The sequence below is a fragment of the Lampetra fluviatilis genome, chromosome 12 (assembly GCF_964198595.1).
Source record: "Lampetra fluviatilis chromosome 12, kcLamFluv1.1, whole genome shotgun sequence".
Taxonomy (NCBI): Eukaryota; Metazoa; Chordata; class Hyperoartia; order Petromyzontiformes; family Petromyzontidae; genus Lampetra; species Lampetra fluviatilis.
The window spans coordinates 14,623,603-14,642,430 of NC_136286.1; the positions used below are offsets into that span (position 1 = coordinate 14,623,603).

At 45.2% G+C, this 18,828-nt stretch overlaps 1 protein-coding gene across 1 annotated transcript in view; it reads left to right on the forward strand.

The window, feature by feature from the left end:
- LOC144935212 (dysferlin-like) overlaps positions 1 to 1,855 on the forward strand; it is a 177,616-nt gene extending 175,761 nt beyond the window's left edge. The window contains exons 54-55 of the mRNA XM_078861724.1: positions 659 to 806; positions 1,522 to 1,855. Of these exons, the coding sequence (XP_078717850.1) occupies positions 659 to 806; positions 1,522 to 1,554 (181 nt within the window). The 3' untranslated portion in view covers positions 1,555 to 1,855. The remainder of the gene's footprint in view (positions 1 to 658; positions 807 to 1,521) is intronic.
- Positions 1,856 to 18,828: the final 16,973 nt, after the last annotated feature.

An 18,828-nucleotide genomic window follows, 5' to 3' on the forward strand; every position in this document is an offset into this window, starting at 1 on the left:
CGACCATACTGCAGTCATTGTTTATGCCCGCTGCAGTGCCTCCATGTGGCTGTGAGTGACCATGCGTGGCACTGCGGCGCGACAACCAATTGTGCAAAGGCAAAGCAACAGCAACGCTCTGCGTGTTTGCTGGAATAGTGAATGTTAAAAAAAAAACCTGTCAGTACACATACCTCAATGGGTGTCAGGAGGAGTTGTCCTGTCAAGACACAGTCATTCCCCGCTCTCTTCTGGTGGACAACACACTGAGGAATCCCTTGCCATTACTTTAAGATGATTCATTGAAACTGAGTTGGAGATTTTTTTACCCCACCAAACTGGAGCCACAACCAATATTCAAAGCCCTGAGCTCTTAAGCTACACTGGCACATGCATCCAAAAACGAATTTTTAATTCTGAAATCTTAGGAAATGTATTCCTAAACCACGGGACTTAACTAGTGCTGAAATACCAATCTTTAAGCTCATCTCAAACCTCGTGAGGCCTGACGTGATCCTGACTTCTTAACTTCATTCCGTCCCTTAAAGAAGCTCAACGCATTCGTAAATACACCGCCTCATAGACTCGAGGCGTGGTCTCTAACCGCTAGCCATCCACGGTGTCGCGTCCTCAATTCTTGTCGCGGATTTCATCCCCACCCTCAAACCCCATTGTCCAGTCGCCCCGAGACGTCGTTCCTGTGGTTCAGCTCTCCGTGCAAGACGCTGCGCTACATCGTGTGGAGGAGGTACAAGTGGCTCTTCCTGGGCTCCCTCCTGCTCGTGCTCGTCCTGCTCTTCCTCGCCGTCTTCCTCTTCGCCTTCCCGGTTAGTTCGCTTGCTTCGTGAAGTGTCCCATCTTTAGTAGACACGCACGGGGTTCAATTCTCTCGTCCACCATGCTCAGTCGTCCCGTTGCCCTCTTCAACTGTCCACGGGACATTGACGAGCATCGTTCCCTTTCTTTGCTCTTCGTCTCTTCCACAAGAATCTTCTCTCGATCACCTCCTTGAGCAAGTCATTGACTCCCCACTAAATGCCCAATCCAGATTGTCTACCTCTTCCTAATGCTCGTTTCGATCATGCACACTTGTTTCTTATTTAAGCAGCATTTGTATGCGGTTGTTTGACATATGCTATCATTATCTTACCTTCACTGGCATGTGTCACGTAAGAAAGTGTCCCAATGAACGCTAAATATGTATAAATTAGCCACGTGTATGTCTTATTATGGCTGTCTGCCAAATAAGCCGATACATGTCAAATTCACATTTTTTTTAAATAGATGTTGTTGTTTTGTTGTGCAGTCATTCTGCACTGAACTGAAACCTCCAGGTCACTGTCATTGGCGAGCTGTGGCAACCCACGCACACCTCCAGAGCCGCCCCGTCACGTGTTCATGCGTTGCTATTGATCCCGACGTCAGCTGCTGATTGTACACATTTAAGAACGTCTGTCTCCTTTCAAAAACAATAGAGAGTCGAATTCGTACTTTACTATATTTGTTGTTAACAATAACTTGGCCTGTTCTTTGTCTCATCAGGAATACCTGGCAATGAAGATCGTCAAGCCTTAACTCTGCATGCTGACGATGAGAGGGCCCTGGGGTTTGGTGAGGGACTGAGACGTGGACGGGAGCCACTCAACAACGCTTTGCGCGTGGGATTGCTTTTGGACCTCACATTTCGTCACACCGGCTCGTGGAGATGAAGGGAATTCTTAAAAATCAAGCCCCTACCTCCTCTGCTGGTCGACAGGCTGCAGACACCTGTGTGGGCTCTAGACGCCTTGGAGAAGCTGCAGTGGATCTCCAGGCCTCACAACTTGGGGATGCGTTTGCAGTGCGATGCTTGTTTTTCTGAGAAGAGGTTTTCCCCTTTTTTCTGGCAATAAAACAGGTGTTGAGATGTTAAAACACCAAACTGAAACCTTTTACAAGGAATCATGTCTGCAATAACCACAATACTTGTAGTCAGAATGCAAACAAAAAACATACTCTGATAAGAAATGCATTCTCTTTGAAACTGATTGGTCCACACCAGAGACCGCTTTCTTTCGAGTCAAGTCTGTAACACCGACTCTAAAGAAAGCTGTCTCTGGTGTGGACCAATCAGTTTCACGGACAATGCATATATTATCAGAGTATGTTTTTTGTTTGCATTCTGGCCACAAGTATTGTGATTAATGTAGACATGATTCCTTGTAAGGTTTCAGTTTGGTGTTTTAACATCTTAACACCTGTTTTGTTGCCAGAAAAAAGGGAAAAACCTATTCTCATATTTTGGTACTGGCAAAGGAGGTCCCATGATGTAGGTGTTTTCCTATTCGAGGTCCGATGTCCACTGTTGCCACCGTGCTGTGCGTTACCGTCAGAAGCAATTATCTCCTAATTTTGTTTGGTTTTTGCACAACCCTTTGTTTTTGGATATGAACGGTATTATTTGCTTCTTGTGATCACTTTTGCCAATCTCTGAAAAGAATGATGCACCAGTTTGAAGAGAATATTCACATCAAGACTCGTGTTGCTTTTTCAGTTATAGGATATAGCCATATTATAACGTGGCTTACATTTTTCCGCGTGCAAGTTAAAGACTGTAGGCAGACATCGAAGAAGCTTGTCTTTCTTTTCCGTGCCAAAGCTTTCCACAACTCGAAACAACGACTACTCCACTAGTCACAAAGTAGGCCAAAGTTGGAATGCTGTTGTCACATGTGTGCTGGAGTAGCCAGTACTGTACTCGCCGTGCTTGATAGAATCCAACGTAAACAATCGCGTTGATTAACGAACATTGTTGTAGGATTCAAACAGACCCGCAGTTTGGGCAGCCCTGCCGTATACGGTAGGTCGTAGCAAGAGAAGCTATATCGTCTCCAGCTGGAAATGCAACCCACCTTTAAGCTGCATGTGCTTGTATTGGTAGCATGGGCCCTCTGTTCACAATCATGTTTAAGGTAACATTTGTGCCATTCGTGGCATTCTTCCAACAGCACGAAATAGCTCTTTGATGTTTGATCAAATACAGGCTCGAAAACGAAACCTGTTCAATTATTTGCTCGGCTGGTAAAAGTTCACGACCGCAAAAATTGTGTGAACAATTCTCAGCGTCATCTCGGCCTCTACACCACCACAGAAGCAAACGCGCTATGAGAGTGTCCACCTCTCGGTGGGCATGTCGAATATTCTCCCGAGGTATAGGTCACCAACACAAAGGGTCATCATGTGGTAGCTTTGTAGTGTTGTCTCCGAACTTTCGATGAATAAAACAACACTTAAAACTCCGTCAATCGTATTGTACTGCCTTAATCAGGGGGGGGGGGGGTTAAACGGTGAGGATGCGTACGAAAGCAGTACATGGATGGGCCTTGTCTCGGTGCCCCACTTCAAAAGTTACAATACAATTTAAACGTAATAATTATCCGTGGTTTCCATTATGTGTTATATAAAATCGATTATGTTTGAAATTCTAGACCGTGGAATCGAGATAGAATCCACGCGTCTGTCTGCATTGATATTGCGTGGCGCAACTGGAGGCGGCGTCTCATTGGTCCATTGAAGCCCTGCACCCGGGGCGACTTGTAATCCGCCTGTAGCCAATCACAAGCCGCCGTTTGCGGATAGCTCCTAAAGAGGCTTGCGGGGAAACGTCATAGCTTCCCCGTGCAGGTAAATTAGTTATTCATTATGTTTAATTATATGTTGAACTTCTTCCACACTGTACGTAGCCAACCATGCTATTCGGAGGTGCGATTAATTGGAATTGTGTAATTGTTTACTGTTCCTGATGACGACCGCTTGTGTTGCGATCGAAACGTCGAGATATTTGTATTATTTTATTCACTTTCTTTTTATTATTTTATTATTATTGTTTCTATCTACGTGACTTCACCGAAACAACCATAGAACATAATTGTTTACTAATTGTCAAGTTTATTTTAGTAATCCAAATGATAACCTTTCGGTTCATCATGTATCCAGGAAAGCCACGCTGCGTCGCAGGAATCTTGGGTTTTTAGTTTAAGATGTTTTCAGCCATTTAACGACAGAGTGTTTACACAAGTGGGAGCGAACCGGAGCTCCCAGAGAAACCCCACGCGGGAGGCGGCAGCAGTCCTCCATCCCCGTACAGATGGAAACAGACGGCGATTAGTTCACCTCCGGGCGAGCCAGGGTATACGGCTCCTCTTCGACGCCCACGGCAAGGGAGTGTCACGACATCCGTGTGTGATCCAGCAACCCTCGCTGCTGCCTCCACAGTGCTGGAGTACCGGAGCCAAAACACAAACCCACCAGGCACCACGGGCATTACCGTGGCTGGGCAAGAGCCTCCTGTCAAGTCTGCACATTGCAGGGTCTTTAACATCGACCTGATTGCACATTGTGGCTATTTGCAGAAATCACTGTGTGGTCTACCATGCTTGCCTTGCTACATGCAATCGGTCATGCTGTATTTTTTTTACATGTAAACAGTGCATAGATTTCTGTTGTGTAATTCTTAAACTTCATTCATTGAATCTTCTTCCTTTAAGCCAAGGAAACCACACACAGAGAAGCGCCTGGAGAAAATCCACAGCGAGCCAGGGAGAGCGCTCCCACCCACAGCGGCCGTGGACCTCCTGTGACCTCCTGTGACCTCCTGTGACTTCCTATGACCTCCTGTGACCTCCTGTGCCGCCCCGTGCAGTGGCCAGCGCGCACCGTCATGGCGAAGGTGAGCAGGTGAGAGGCCCTGGTGGATGTTGGGGAGCCTCGACGGAGCCGTGGCGGCCTCTCTCCTAAACAAGGATGGGCTCACCGCCTCGCACCAACTGCATTGACACACGCACGCCACATTTCTTTGTCGTTTATAAATAAAATACTTTTTCCCACAGGAGCAGGCCGCTTTGTTGACAATGGCACGAATTTAAAAGTCAATTCTACATTTAGAGTGCTTCCTTTTTTCATGAAATCTGTTGCTCATTACGAGTTTGGTGGATGAAGTAAATTTGCGGTGGTCCTGCGATGGTGTTTGTAATTTTTGATGGTGATGTGTTTCGTGATGACGATAATGATTATAACTCGGATGATGGATCGAATCGTGATGCATTTTATAACATTGGGTATTTTATTGATGTATTTTTGATGATGTTCCGCAAGTTTGAAGAAAATGAAAATCATAACGAAAACAACAACTGTCTCATCACTTAAAACCTTGCGAGTTCAAATATATTATAACGATGTTGAATTTAACGAATATTATGATTCGAGATATGGCTTAGTGTAGAATTTTTTACGTGATAAACTTATTTGAAGCTGCATAGACTGATGAAATTTGTCTGCCTACTCAAACAATTTGGCAATGCTCATTTCTCTTGGCAGCCCTGAGCCCATGGTGGAACTCCACATTTCTATGGCAGGGGATTCAAATCTCGTCATACCCAGTAAAGAACTTACAGTATTAGCGCATTACTTTACGTGAGGATAATTATCTAGCGAGGGAGTTCGCGTGCAGCAGGTTATATGTCGCCTCTAAAGAAGCGGGGTGCATTGTGTCCACATGGCAACTAGCTATGAGGGAAGGCCATTGTAGGTGGCTATTCTCAAGTGGGTTCCGTCTGTTTTGGGGCTCGAGCTTTGAAAGTGACTCCAGCGAAGCGGGCCGAGATCGTTTTCAGCAACCCGAGTTTGCCCATTTATCCCATGGGAACGTGCAACTTCTGCTCGGCATCAAGCGTATGAATATGCAAATGGAAATGAAGTACATCCACCTTGAGAATGGTGTACGAGACTGAAGCTATGCACTCCATTTAACCATCCACCAGTGTGGTCTTCCCAGGCTGAGCACTGGCTCGCCAAGATGTCACGTTAATGGCCACAGGTCTCTCCAGTTAGTCATTCGACCAGGGCAGATGTCACGGCTGACACACGCGTGCCTGGACGCTGAATAGGAGTGAGGAGTGCCTGAATCACGTGACGATGTGTGGATCTGTGGATGTCATGAATTTTAAAAGCCAATGAATTCTGAAAGGCAATCCTGTCCCTTGGGGTAGCGGAATGTTTCAACACACTTCCACCAGGGCAGGTCACACAATGGCACAATTACACTACAGTTATAAACTAACTCTTTGTGGTTTTGGCCAGTGTATATGACTGTTGACCTATTAAAGAATGCATCTGAACGTGAAGTTGTAAAATGCAGTCATGAAACTGACATCATGAGCAATGGAAAAAAAATCTTCCAAATGCATTACAATTGCATGGATGTTGCGTTCAGTTTACCTTGGGTTTTTTAAACTGAATGTGTAGTTTTACGTATGATCTGTCATGTACTCGTAGTCTATAAATCTAAATTCAAAATATAGCATGAAAAATATAACATTACCTATAATATATGGCGTTTGTACTAATTTGCATACTGTTTGTACAGACTTTGTACCACTCTCCTTCGCAGCTTTATGTCTTGATGGTTTTCACATATCAGTACAAAACAGTTATTTATTACCGCCGATAGTTTAAGTCGTTCACATATTTAAAGTGGCTTGAGTGGAAGTTGAATTGCTTGCTAAGGTGTAGCCAACAGTCAGCTACGAGCTGCAGTGGCCTACATCCAGGCTCAACTTTATTGGTTGATTCGGTAGGCAAATGTGATCATGTGGCAGACAGCATCTAAGCTTAATTACTGCCAAGTCTGCCACTTTATTGCACCCCAATTCAGGCTGTATATGAGGCCATTAGGGAGCAGGCACATTTCCATTTTGACCACTTTAATAACTCGAAACACAATGGGCCATTCAGCACTGCCATTATCCCAGCCCCTTTTCCTGTTCCCACCCATAAGTCTGAAGGTGGATATAGTTACTCTATGTAACACACCGAGCACATGGCGTGTGCTAAATATGCGCTGTGTTTTGGCACCAATTTTTATTTTCTTTCTGTTTACCTGGGCACAGCTCTCAAGGTCCTGTTTGGGGGGGGGGGGTGCGGGGTGGGGGTCTGTGTGAGTGGTAGGCTGTCTGCAGGCACATGGGCCAATGTTAATGCTGCTAGGATGTACATATAGGGAATTGTAGGTTCGTTATAAGTGTGGTTTGTCAGATGCTGGCAGTTTGCCTCCAATAAGAGTGGGGAATGCAGGTTGCATTATTCCAGATGGAGAACATGCATGAGAAGATGGACATGATGCTCGGGTTGGCTGCTCATTCATCCAGGATCTTATTTGAATAAGGGCAAGCCCGGAGTATCCATTGTATCAATTAGGGTATAGCAAGAGTGGCCGTCTCTCCAGGAGATCCATACTAGCACAACTTCAAGGTGTCCTCACTTATCTCCATTATAATGAGCCAAAGACTCAGCCAAGATGCCTGAAAACCCCTGTAGCATGCTGGCTCTGTACCATGTGAACCCGCATGCTTGTACCTGGCTTCATGCCCAAGTGACCTTAACGAGGCCCTACGAATGCAACGGAGTTATTTGGTCTTGGTTATGAATATAGGTAATACTTGTTCTTGTTGAAAATATCACGAATGACTTCGAATTCAACCACGTGCAATGTGCAGCCACACAGGAGAGGCGTGACTATCAAATATGCTTTTCCAAGAGGTGGCCAAGTGGCCCATGACTGATCAATGAGTGAGATGGGACCGCTGAGATTCTGGGTTAAAATTCCATAAGCTCCTGGGGAGTAAAATGATGTTGTCTTGTGTGCCGAGGTGGAAAGTCCCTCCATCTTCTTGTGAGATGATTATGAATGTACAATTATAATCGTTTTTTTTTACAAAGCCAAAGAAAACATGTTTTAAGGATACCAAGGAGAATATCACACAGTTGTTTTGCTGAAGAGTTAAGCGAATTATAGTAAATCATAACTTACTGACTCAAGTTGTACATGAGTAGTTCATGATAGCCCATGAAGGATGTCAAGAAAAGGTAGCTAAGATTAGCGACCACGTTCAATTGTCTGTAATGTGTTCCACAACAGAAAAACACTTGTTCTGTTCTGGATGACATATACGTCATCATATTTTTCTGATATTGATCTGCACATGTAAACCAAATCTCGGGGTGGATGATCTAATGACAGCACATTGCAATGTAACAAAGTGAACATAAATATGTAAAACGATTAAACAAAACCAAATTCTCCTCTGACAGAATAAGAATCATTCTAGCCGTCGGAGGATTTGTTTTGAAGATGGCAACACCCGGACAGTGCACTGAGGATATATTAAGGATATAGCTGGCGAATTCTTTATTATTTTAAAGTTCCCTTCCAATTCACAAAGTCACAGTACCAGCAATGTCAAGTGAGTCTTAGGCAGTGCCCACCTCCACCGTCAGTCTTCAGCTCGTGATCAAAGTTTCATGTTTCTATGGCAGGAATGAGTCCCTCCGTAGGGCACCCACGACTGACTCATCACCAAGTGACTTATTGACCTCGTCACTAGGATGTGAACTCTCTGCCCAGCTGTGCGAGATATCCTGGGCATCAGTCTCAGTGTTGGTAAGGCAGTGCCTAACCAGAGCAGTAACATCAGGGTTCAGTCCATGTTGGACTAACACTGCAATTATTGCTAAGGTGTCAGGCACAATAACCAGATAAACCCTTAACTGCGTTATAGTTTGCCTTCATATCCGCATCTCAGGTTGCTGCAGCCTCCTACCCCCCAGCCCTGCTCACTTCCCAGCCCCGGAATTTTGTCGTGCTCGTGTCGGAGCTTGCAGCACTACACTCCCCCTGCCACCCCCCCACCCTCTCTATCTCTCCTCCCTGGCTCCTCCCCCCTCTCTCACCTAATAGCCTCTTGTTACAAGCAGCCCTTTTGCCCACTTTAGCAATTGGTTCTTGCTTTGGTTCTCCCACCTGATGACGGACGCTTGTGTTGCGCCCGAAACGTCGTGATTTAATATATTTTATTTTATACCTACGTGACTTTACCGAAAGAACCAAAGAGTAAAGAAATGTTTCTATGCACTTTTAAATGGCAGATGTAAATATCTGCTATTTCTTTGAATAAAAGTTGCTTGGAAGATTAATAGGATGCATAACAATATACTTCAAAAAAACCTATGCTGTGAACGAACTAAATAAAATGCGCATCGTTTGTATATTTGTTGAAAACTTAGAGAATGTGTTCAGTTTAAATAAGCTACGCGTGACCGATTGCATCCAATTACAGGTCTGGAAGTCGCACCTGTTTAAGAGAAACGACTTAGCGTTTGAAAAAAAACGGCACGTGACACAAACTTACCCGAACAAAGAGAGGGAAACGTTTCATTCAGATCCACAGTTTTGTTTACCATACTTCTTAAATGTGAACTTAGCTACGTACACCTTGCTTTCCTTACAAGGTGGGTGTATCATTGTGAACATCATGACTCCATCACTTACATGGTCCACCAACCCCACGTCAAAGGTGCCGCTCGTGTGTGCTTGTGCGCAAGCGTTATGTGTGAGTGCAAGTGGCAACACGTGACACTACGCTTGCCCTGCACCACCGTAGCGTGTGGTTGTGCGCAAACGTTGTGTGTGAGAGCAAGTGGCAACACGTGACACTACGCTTGCCCTGCACCGTAGCGCACTGGCTATGAGAACGAGTCCAGTTGGGTTGCATCAGCCTGCAGAATGAGCACCGTCCTGGTTTCGAGCGTGTCAACATGATAAAAGGGCTGTCAGCCTGGGGCATGCGAGCAGTTGGCGAGACCGCTGATTTCTGGACTCTGCCAGCCTAATAGGCGCTCACAAACAACCCTGAGCTCTGTTTTCTACTGCAGCTAAAATCGAGTGTTGCCTTTGTTGTGTGCGTGGGTATGTGTGCTATTTGAAATTGGCTCAATGCCACTCTGACAGGCAGCCAAACCCATAAAGTGCCCCAACTTTATTTAATATACTTGACCCTGGCAAGAAGTGTGGTATCTGGGAACCCAATTCCAGGACAATGGCATGGATCTAAAAGCCCAAACACATGTTAGAGTTTTATAACTACTGATATTGGAAGGGGAACAAAAGCACATTAGTAATTATCAGTATAATGCGATCAACATCATATACCCGCGTTCCTCGCTCTAATACATACTGCCCTACTGCCGATTATATATTTATATCCAGATGGTGTAATCAATGACAAGGCACAGAGACACGAATCTTTACTCCGTTTCAACCCCTACAAACAGACACGCGTACATGTTATTGTTGGCATCGACCCCGAAAGGATATACAGTAGAACCTCGGAAATCGAACGCACCAGAACTCGAACAAATCGGTGTTCGAACGATATTTCCGAACAATTTTGCCCCCGAAACCGAACGAAATTTGGAGATCGAATGGGCAATCGCGACTTGAAAGGACCTGCACGGCTGAGACGCGCATGGCCAACGTGCGTGACGCTTGCCCAGACAAAGGTTTTACCGTGTGAGAGGCTCAGTTAACGCGTAGCTCTCACCCAGTGCAGACCCGAAAATCATCGTTCCTTAACTTTTTCGTTAATTTCCTTTATTTTAGTGTTTTTTGGTGTTCATCCATACACAATGTCTCCATTTATTTACTGTGTTTATTGTGTTTTTGTATAATTTTATGCATGGTATTACTGTAAACTTCGTGTAAAAATGCTTTGTAATGAGAGTTGTCTTGTGTCTGGAACCAATTAATGTCATTTACATGCATTCTTATGGGGAAAATTAATTCGGTGTTCGAACGGCGTTCTGGAACAAATTAAGTTCGATCTCCGGGGTACCATTGTACGTGCAAAGCTTCTGTGATAGGCCTCTTCAACCGCAATCGTTCAAGCCTCGACGACGAGTGCCACATTCCAGCTATCCACAAATGGACACGGATTCATTGTAGCTGCGTTGAATTTACTCGTAAAAATATATATATCGCGGTGTTTTTTTGTTTATTTGTTGTTAATTTCATTCATAAGGTGACTGAAGTACACCATCGGTGGCTGCTGCCTGGATCCTAACCCAGGAGCCAAGGTGCAGCACCGGTGCAATGACGTTGGCACTCGCGCCTGAACCACTCAGGGACTTACATTTACACAACTCTTGGAAAATATTTTGCAAGGAGGACTACAAACCACAAAACTATCGCAATTTGACAATCCAGTGCTGGATGAAGGCCTGAACTTTCCGTTCAATGATTGGGATTCAGTGACCATGCTTCACCACACCGTGGCTCAGTGCAGATTGGCAGCGAGGGGGCCCATGGCCGCCAGTTCGTTGGATTGTTGCCACTGCGAAGTGCACTAACCACTGCGCCACTATTCTTTCGTTTATTATAAACAACATATAGATTACGTGACGTGTAGTAACGAATAGGGAAAAAATCGAATAATCAGTTGATTATGAAGTTCAGCTTTCAGATTCAGTTGAACATTTTTAGATTTCATGAAACATGAATTCGAATGCTCTGCTCCATCAATGTACCAGAGCCATACTGCAGAGAAATGCATTTCAAGTTCATCATATGCATGGTAGGATAGAGTCTGTTGTCAGCCACTACTTTTGTTTTCCTCCCAATCTTGATTAACTTTGTGCATTTCTTCACGCACACTCTACGGGCTAAAGCGACGCTGCTCAGTAGTTGCCGAGAAGATTGATGATAGAACGCAGATGCTTATTTGTGGTTGTTTTATTTACGGCCTGGTGGTTAAGTTGGCCATGACATTGGCACGCGGTGTCCTGTCCTTGCAGAGTGGCCCTGCGGAGATTTCACATCTGCAAGTGACTCACGAGTCGCGACCTCACCACTAAACCGCTGCCCTTCCCTTCACCTCCCCATCATCCTCATCGCCCCCATAAGTCTTCTACTTGTGGCCTTGGGCATGCGTGGTCGTCTTGTGTAGGACGACTCGTGGAGCGGTGGTGGTGAGCAGCACTGTGCTACAAACTCGGCGACCCGAGTTCAATTCCGGGGACATCACAGAAACCGGCGGTGAGCGATGTCTGACCCTCACCCCTTCACGGCGTGGTGGAGTATGGTCAAACAACCCCCGTAACCAACACGGTGTGACGAAGCTCTCATGCAACAGGGGATTGATAAATGTCTCTAAAGCTAAGGCAGTCACATACACCAGCTCAGGGAAGTGTGTCTGGGTTCTTGTTGTTTAGAACTTCTTATAGCAGGGAACGAACAGGTTTCATCACAGCCCTGATTTCATAATGTCTGCTTGTTGAACTTCTTTCGCACCGTACGTAGCCAACCGGAGGTGCGGGGAAAGGACAGCAAACTAAACGCACACAAACAATCTGCATACTTGCAGTGTATGGATACAAAGACAAAGATCAATCACATGGCCATGCAGCCTGTTGAGTCAAGTGCTGTTAATAAGACACCTCTGAAGGTCGGCATGGCCAGCACCACACCCAGTCGCCTTTGTCTTCCCAGTGCAAATGTTTAAACACCACTCCACGTACTCATATGGGACTGAGGCGACCTAGGGGAGTTCCAGGTCGCTGGCTTCATAGCGCAGTGCACTGCTGTTACAACAAACAAAAACACTAAGACATTTGTCAAAAACACTGCCTGAACAGGATAATATAAAATACTGGTAGGAACCCACTGGATCCACCAGCCCACAGGGGATCATTGTGTCCGTCCGTCGTGCAGGGAGGGGCTGGGTGGGGAGGGAGGGGCTGGGTGGGGAGGGTGGGGAGGGTGGGGCTGGGTGGGGAGGGTGGGGCTGGGTGGGGAGGGTGGGGCTGGGTGGGGGGTGGGGACGGTGGGGTTGGGTGGGGGGTGGGAGGGGTGAGGCTGAGTGGGGAGGGGTGAGGCTGAGTGGGGAGGGGAGGGGCTGGTCACCCCGTGGTGCCCTTATAAAACTCAACGTTGAACCTACTCACGCCGGCTTGTGCTCGCCCTCACAGTCGGGCATATTTGCAGAATACACTACGCCGCCGTTGACCCTGGCCATTGACCGAGCAACCCAACGTTCCTACCAGCTCTCTCCGCAGGAATGTGTTAGGTGATGTTCAGGCAATTATCCCTTTTTAATGGTGCTTGAAGAAGGGCAAAACAAATATATATTTCAGAATGACATGATGAAGGGGCATTGCCAAAAACGTCGCGTATTTGTTTTCCTTTTAAAGCAGTGTTATTGATCAACGTGTTGAGTTTGTTGTTAACCGCATCTCCGATGAGCATGATTGGCTACGTATGGTGAGAAAGAAGTTCAACATATTTACTGCCAACGCAGCATCACCAAATAATGCCTGATTAAATAGATAAAAAAATTATCAACATGATCAAGATTACGCCACGGTGTGTTGACATAGCCCAAATATTAGATTTCCCTGCGAGAACTTCCGTTCCACATTTCTGCATAAAAGTAAAATGTGTCTTCGCAAAGAGCTTGCTCCTCATCTCACCCGACGCCCCGACCTCTGTGTCGACTTCCATCTGCGTCTTCACGCCACCGTCTCCACGCCACCGTCTTCACGCCACCGTCTCCACGCCACCGTCTTCACGCCACCGTCTTCACGCCACCGTCTCCACGCCACCGTCTTCACGCCACCGTCTTCACGCCACCGTCTCCACGCCACCGTCTTCACGCCACCGTCTCCACGCCACCGTCTTCACGCCACCGTCTTCACGCCACAGTCTCCACGCCACCGTCTTCACGCCACCGTCTTCACGCCACCGTCTCCACGCCACCGTCTTCACGCCACCGTCTTCACGCCACCGTCTTCTTGATCGCTCTGCCAAGTGGTCGCCTCCGCTGTTCACTTCCCCTCCGAATAATGGGAAAAAATGCACCCCCATTTGAGATGTGGTCGCATATAGGCATCTTGAATGAATGAATAAATACATAAAACAGTCTTTGTTGGCCGTAGTGTAGAAACACATAATACCCGAAATCATGCAGTCGAAAGTTTTTCGTACCCCAGTTATATTTTTTTTCTCCAGAGTTAGTGTCTTTGAGGTATTGCGATGTAAGACGCGTTTTCCTATTAAGATCCAACTATCTGCCCTGAAGAAGGGCAATTACTCAAAATATTAGTTTGATCTTTATCCAGTATTTTTAAATAAATAAGCCAGTGTTTGATGATGGCTGTTTTGAATATTTTATGCTGTGCGACCTTACCTACTGAGGAAACATTACTACTTTTACAGGAAATGTTGGTGCCCTAAACAGTTAAGATACCGTGGCGCACTCCTGTAAATGGCATCGCATTGTCTTGCACATCCACTTACCGTCAGAAGCCATATCTTAGTCATGGCCTAATACTGCACAGACACGAGGTTGCTGGAATTGAACCGTTAATTGTCTCAGCGAACTGCGGTGACTGAGGTCACGCCGACCGCCAGACCACCCGGCAGCGTAAGCCCACAGACGCCTGTCACTGCCCTCACCACCAAGACCACTGCCCCTAAGCAGAGTCTGGTTGCACTGACCCTTGTAATCCATATTGTGCTGTGGATTAATATCTTCTGTTACCCTAATCTATCACGTACCCTGTGTCATGTTGCTTGTTGCAGTGCTGGCGTGAGGTTTCAGAGCCTCGTAGGCATTGCTGTTGACTCTTAAAACAAGGACTTGGAAGGGAAGTAATAAAATAATAAAAATAAAACATAATAAAATAATTCTCACGACGTTTCGGCCACAACGCAAGCAGCTGACGTTTCGGCCAAAACGCAAGCAGCCGTCCTCAGGTTCTTCACCTGCGTTGTGGCCGAAACGTCGTGAGAATTATTTTATTATGTTTTATTTTTATTATTTTATTACTTCCCTTCTACGTGACTTTACCGAAAGAACCAAGAATATGAATCCCTGCAGTCACGAAAGCTTTAAATCGAAAGGACTTGGAACTTTAAGATGTTCACAATCGGCATTTTACATTTGGAGGTGTGTTTCCCTGCTGCGCGCTTGTGGGGTTTTTTTACTTTTAACTACATATTACAGTATTTTAAACTGGCAGCATTGTGTTTAACGATCGCCCTTGTTTGTAATTGTTTATTTTTGCAGGCAGATTGTTTTAACCCTGGAATGTGATAGCTTCAAATCTGAGCGACTGATTTATAAAGTCTCGTGCCAGCAAATAACAAAACACACCTTTGCTAAAATGTAGTAATTTTTCATTCCTCTAAATATATAAAGACTTTACTCTCGGTAGGTGAACACAAGTTTATTGGGCTGGTAGGGGTACGCGCACAGCTGATTGGTCTGGAAGGGGCCTCACAAACAGGTGAGTTTAACACATCGCAGGCGTTCGCGACCAATATCATCCATAATTTCGTTTTTTTTTGGGTTAGATCGCTTGAACATAAATGTGTCGTTAAACCCGCCACCACCCGACACCCTGGTGTTTTGGAGAGAAAATCCATTGTAAATGTTGTAGATTTGCTCTCCAACACAAGCGGTATGCTGTACTAGTAACGATTTGGTATATTCTGTTTATGTGACAGCCCTGACTAAATGGCTGTGTCGGGTGGTGTTGGGTGTAACGACACCACTTATATATATTTATATATATATGCGATCTAACCCAAATAGAAGGTGGACAACCATTGCCCTGGACTGTGATATGTGTTTTCAAGGGTGAGACCCAATCTTAAAATTTGGACAGGGTTGTTTTGTTACCATGCAAAACCAAAAACTCACAAATAGAATGTTTCATGACCCTATACCGTGGGGCAACATGCTTAGAGTTCATGTCAGTCACTTACACAGAAACTCAACATTGGGTGCATTTAACAATGCTGATAACCACAGCAACACGCGTCATCTTATTGGAGTTTAAATAATTGTATTTTCACACACACACAGCATGGTAAATATGTTAATTTTTATTAGAAATATTATGTTGTTCATATATTGATGACACTTAAATAGGAGAGAGATGGTACATTTGTGTGTCGGTATTAGAACGAAAATCGATCATTTGTACAAGAGCTTTAAAGCGGCGCACGAAAGTCATAAATCCTTGTGACGTCATCGTTCACCAATGGGACGTTGCAAGATGCAGAACACCTGCATATAAACCGTCCACATTCGAAGCAGCAATTATGTCTCTCTGATGCACAAAACAATGTTCTTTGTAGGGAGACGCACACCACTCGGCGACTTTAAACAGCCTCTTGAGAAAGGGACCCTCACAAGTGAACACAAATTGTTTATATGCAGTCGGCTAATGTGGCAAGATGGCTGCCCCGGGCAGGTCGGTTTATGACCGAAATGTACAGCAGTTTCCTCTCGTATGCAAGGGTTTTCTGTAATCCAAATACAACATATATTATTGTCGTTTAACACGTAGGCTTTCGCGACCAATATCATCCATAATAGAGGTTGGGTTAGATCGCGTAAATATATAAATCCTGTAGTTGATTTGAAGCTTTCGTGACTGCAGGAATCCATAGAGTATATACATAGTTGTAATTACTGGCGAAACGTCGTACTCAGTTTGTAAATGTTGTGGCTTGGCTCTCCAACACACCTGTGTGCTGTACTAGAGACGAATTGGCATGTTCTGTTTACGTGACAACCCTTACGAGTTGGCTGTGTCGGGTGGTGGCGGGTTTTAACGACACATTTATATGTTTACGCGATCTGACCCTAACAAACCTCTATTATGGAGTATATTATTGTAATTGGCCTAAGACCCCAAGCAAGAGTACACTTTTGAACCCAATTCAAGACACATACATACACTTTCTTGGGTAAATATAAAAAAAATTACCTGTCAAAACTTTGACAGTTTTCATGAGTCAATTGAGCAAGCATACGATCACATGACCAATTATAAAAATTGTTGTAATCCAGAAGAAAAAAAACATCTTTCCAAGTTGAGTTTGTAAATAAAATATATGTGGCAGCAGCAGCCTAATGGGCAAAGCGGGTTGGACATACAGCAGTTATGTTAATAATACAAAAAAGAAATGGTAACAGCAGTTGTACCCACACACAGTTATACCACTTTACACGTTCATATATATAGCCTTATCCAAAATATTATATTACATATACAATTTGAAGGCGGACATAAATGCTCAGTTAAGTATTGCATATATCCACATAGTGTACTGTTTGTATCGTCTGCAAGGTATATAAGTACGGCAATACTCTATAATATATACATATATGTGATTGTAGTCAAGTGCTAATATTTTGTATTAAGTGCCATTTGTGATTGCAGCTTTCATGAGGACTGTGGCAACTGACAACAGCATTGGAGGGCTTTGATCTCGCAGGGGATTTGAAATGGCCACTACTGATAACAATGGAAATGATGATGGTGATGGTGATTGTGTACAAAGCAATGTGCTCGTCAGGGGCCTATCTCGAAATAAATTATTCGCTTTTCCTATATTGATCATTCTATTGTGAGACCGTGTACATGAACAGTGTACATATATTTGTTTTATGTAACGCAAGTTTCGGCCTTCCCAGGTTCACTCAGAATAAACTGAGTGCAAGTTGTCGTGGTATCCCAGCAGTTGGAGACAAGGGATATGACACGCACAACGGCTCACAGCCTGGCAGTGCCTTGCACGCTCTGCTGACCTTCATAGGTGCTCACTAACAACTCTTGCTTCGTTCATTGGCAGTGTCACTGGCGACTAGGGGGCTCTAACTCCTCACCTGGAAGCTTGGCGAAGGCAGCAGGTGGCTTCAGCGCCACACGAAAAATCCATTGAGGATGTTGGCAGGGTTGTTGGAAAGGGGCAGTCGGAGCTAATTGGCTTATTTTTACCATTACATACACAGTGAATAATGCATTCTCTTCACTGTACCCCCCCCTCCCCCGATGGTATTGTAGATTAGAATGCATTGTCCACACAACAAGGGCAACAGACCGCGTCGCTCGCTTCGTCGGCGCTGCCACCGAGGGGCAGCAACATGACGGGGCGATGCTCGGCACGTCGTCAGGATACACGTCCTCTCGACAATTTGGAATACCTTTACAGTTAGTTCGCACAACTGAATTGTTTTACTAACTCATCAAAACGTTGAGTATTAAAAGTAAAATTTCGATTTAAAGCTTTCGTGACTGCAGGGATTCATCTTCTTGGTTCTTTCGGTAAAGTCACGTAACTTTACCGAAAGAACCAAGAAGATATTAAAAGTTAATTGCTGAAATAAGCACATAGTTATTGAGCCCAGGAATCTAACCCAAACCCTTTGTTTATTCCGTGAGAGTTTCTGGTGCATCACCCCCTTGGCTGCAGCGTCTCCATCAGAGCTCTCGATGTCAGCGAGAAATGCATCACGCGATTTATACTCGCACACTAAACAGTCACGTGATCCTGACACGTGGTGCTGCCCCACATACAGCGGTCAGGGGGGTGATGGAGGCAACTCAGCCCCACCCACCCTCCCTCATGCCCCTGCATCACTCAGATGGGGTTTCGTTGAATAAACGCCACCTTCTAAAATGTGAGTTCATCACTAACAATCTAAGTCGCATCACAATTCCTTAACGACCCCCGCTAAATGATTTGCCTTCATCAAGTCCGACGGCATGTGATGTAGGCAGGCTGCCAGAGAGATCCACCACACCTGTGGAGATATCTTTACCTCATCATAAACCACGCACCTGCATTACGCGACAGCGTGTGTATCCACACAGCCAATGTTCCTCCAAATACAGCCGCTGCCAGTCCCAAAGTAGCAGAATGAACCTCTGCTTGACTGTGACACTGCACGTGCTCTTAATACTGATCTCGCCCAATGCATCCTCATTCGTACTTCTGGTCCTCGATCATCCTGCTGGAGAAGCGGCGTCAAGATTGCCTGCCATCGTTTGTTGTTGTTGTTGTTGTTGACACGAGATGTGGTTGAGCCAGAAGAACAACATGGTTCTGAAGGCAGGGAACTTCATTCAACTCGGATCACATGACCTAGAGTGGCACAGAGACGATTTAAATCATCCTGGTCTCGC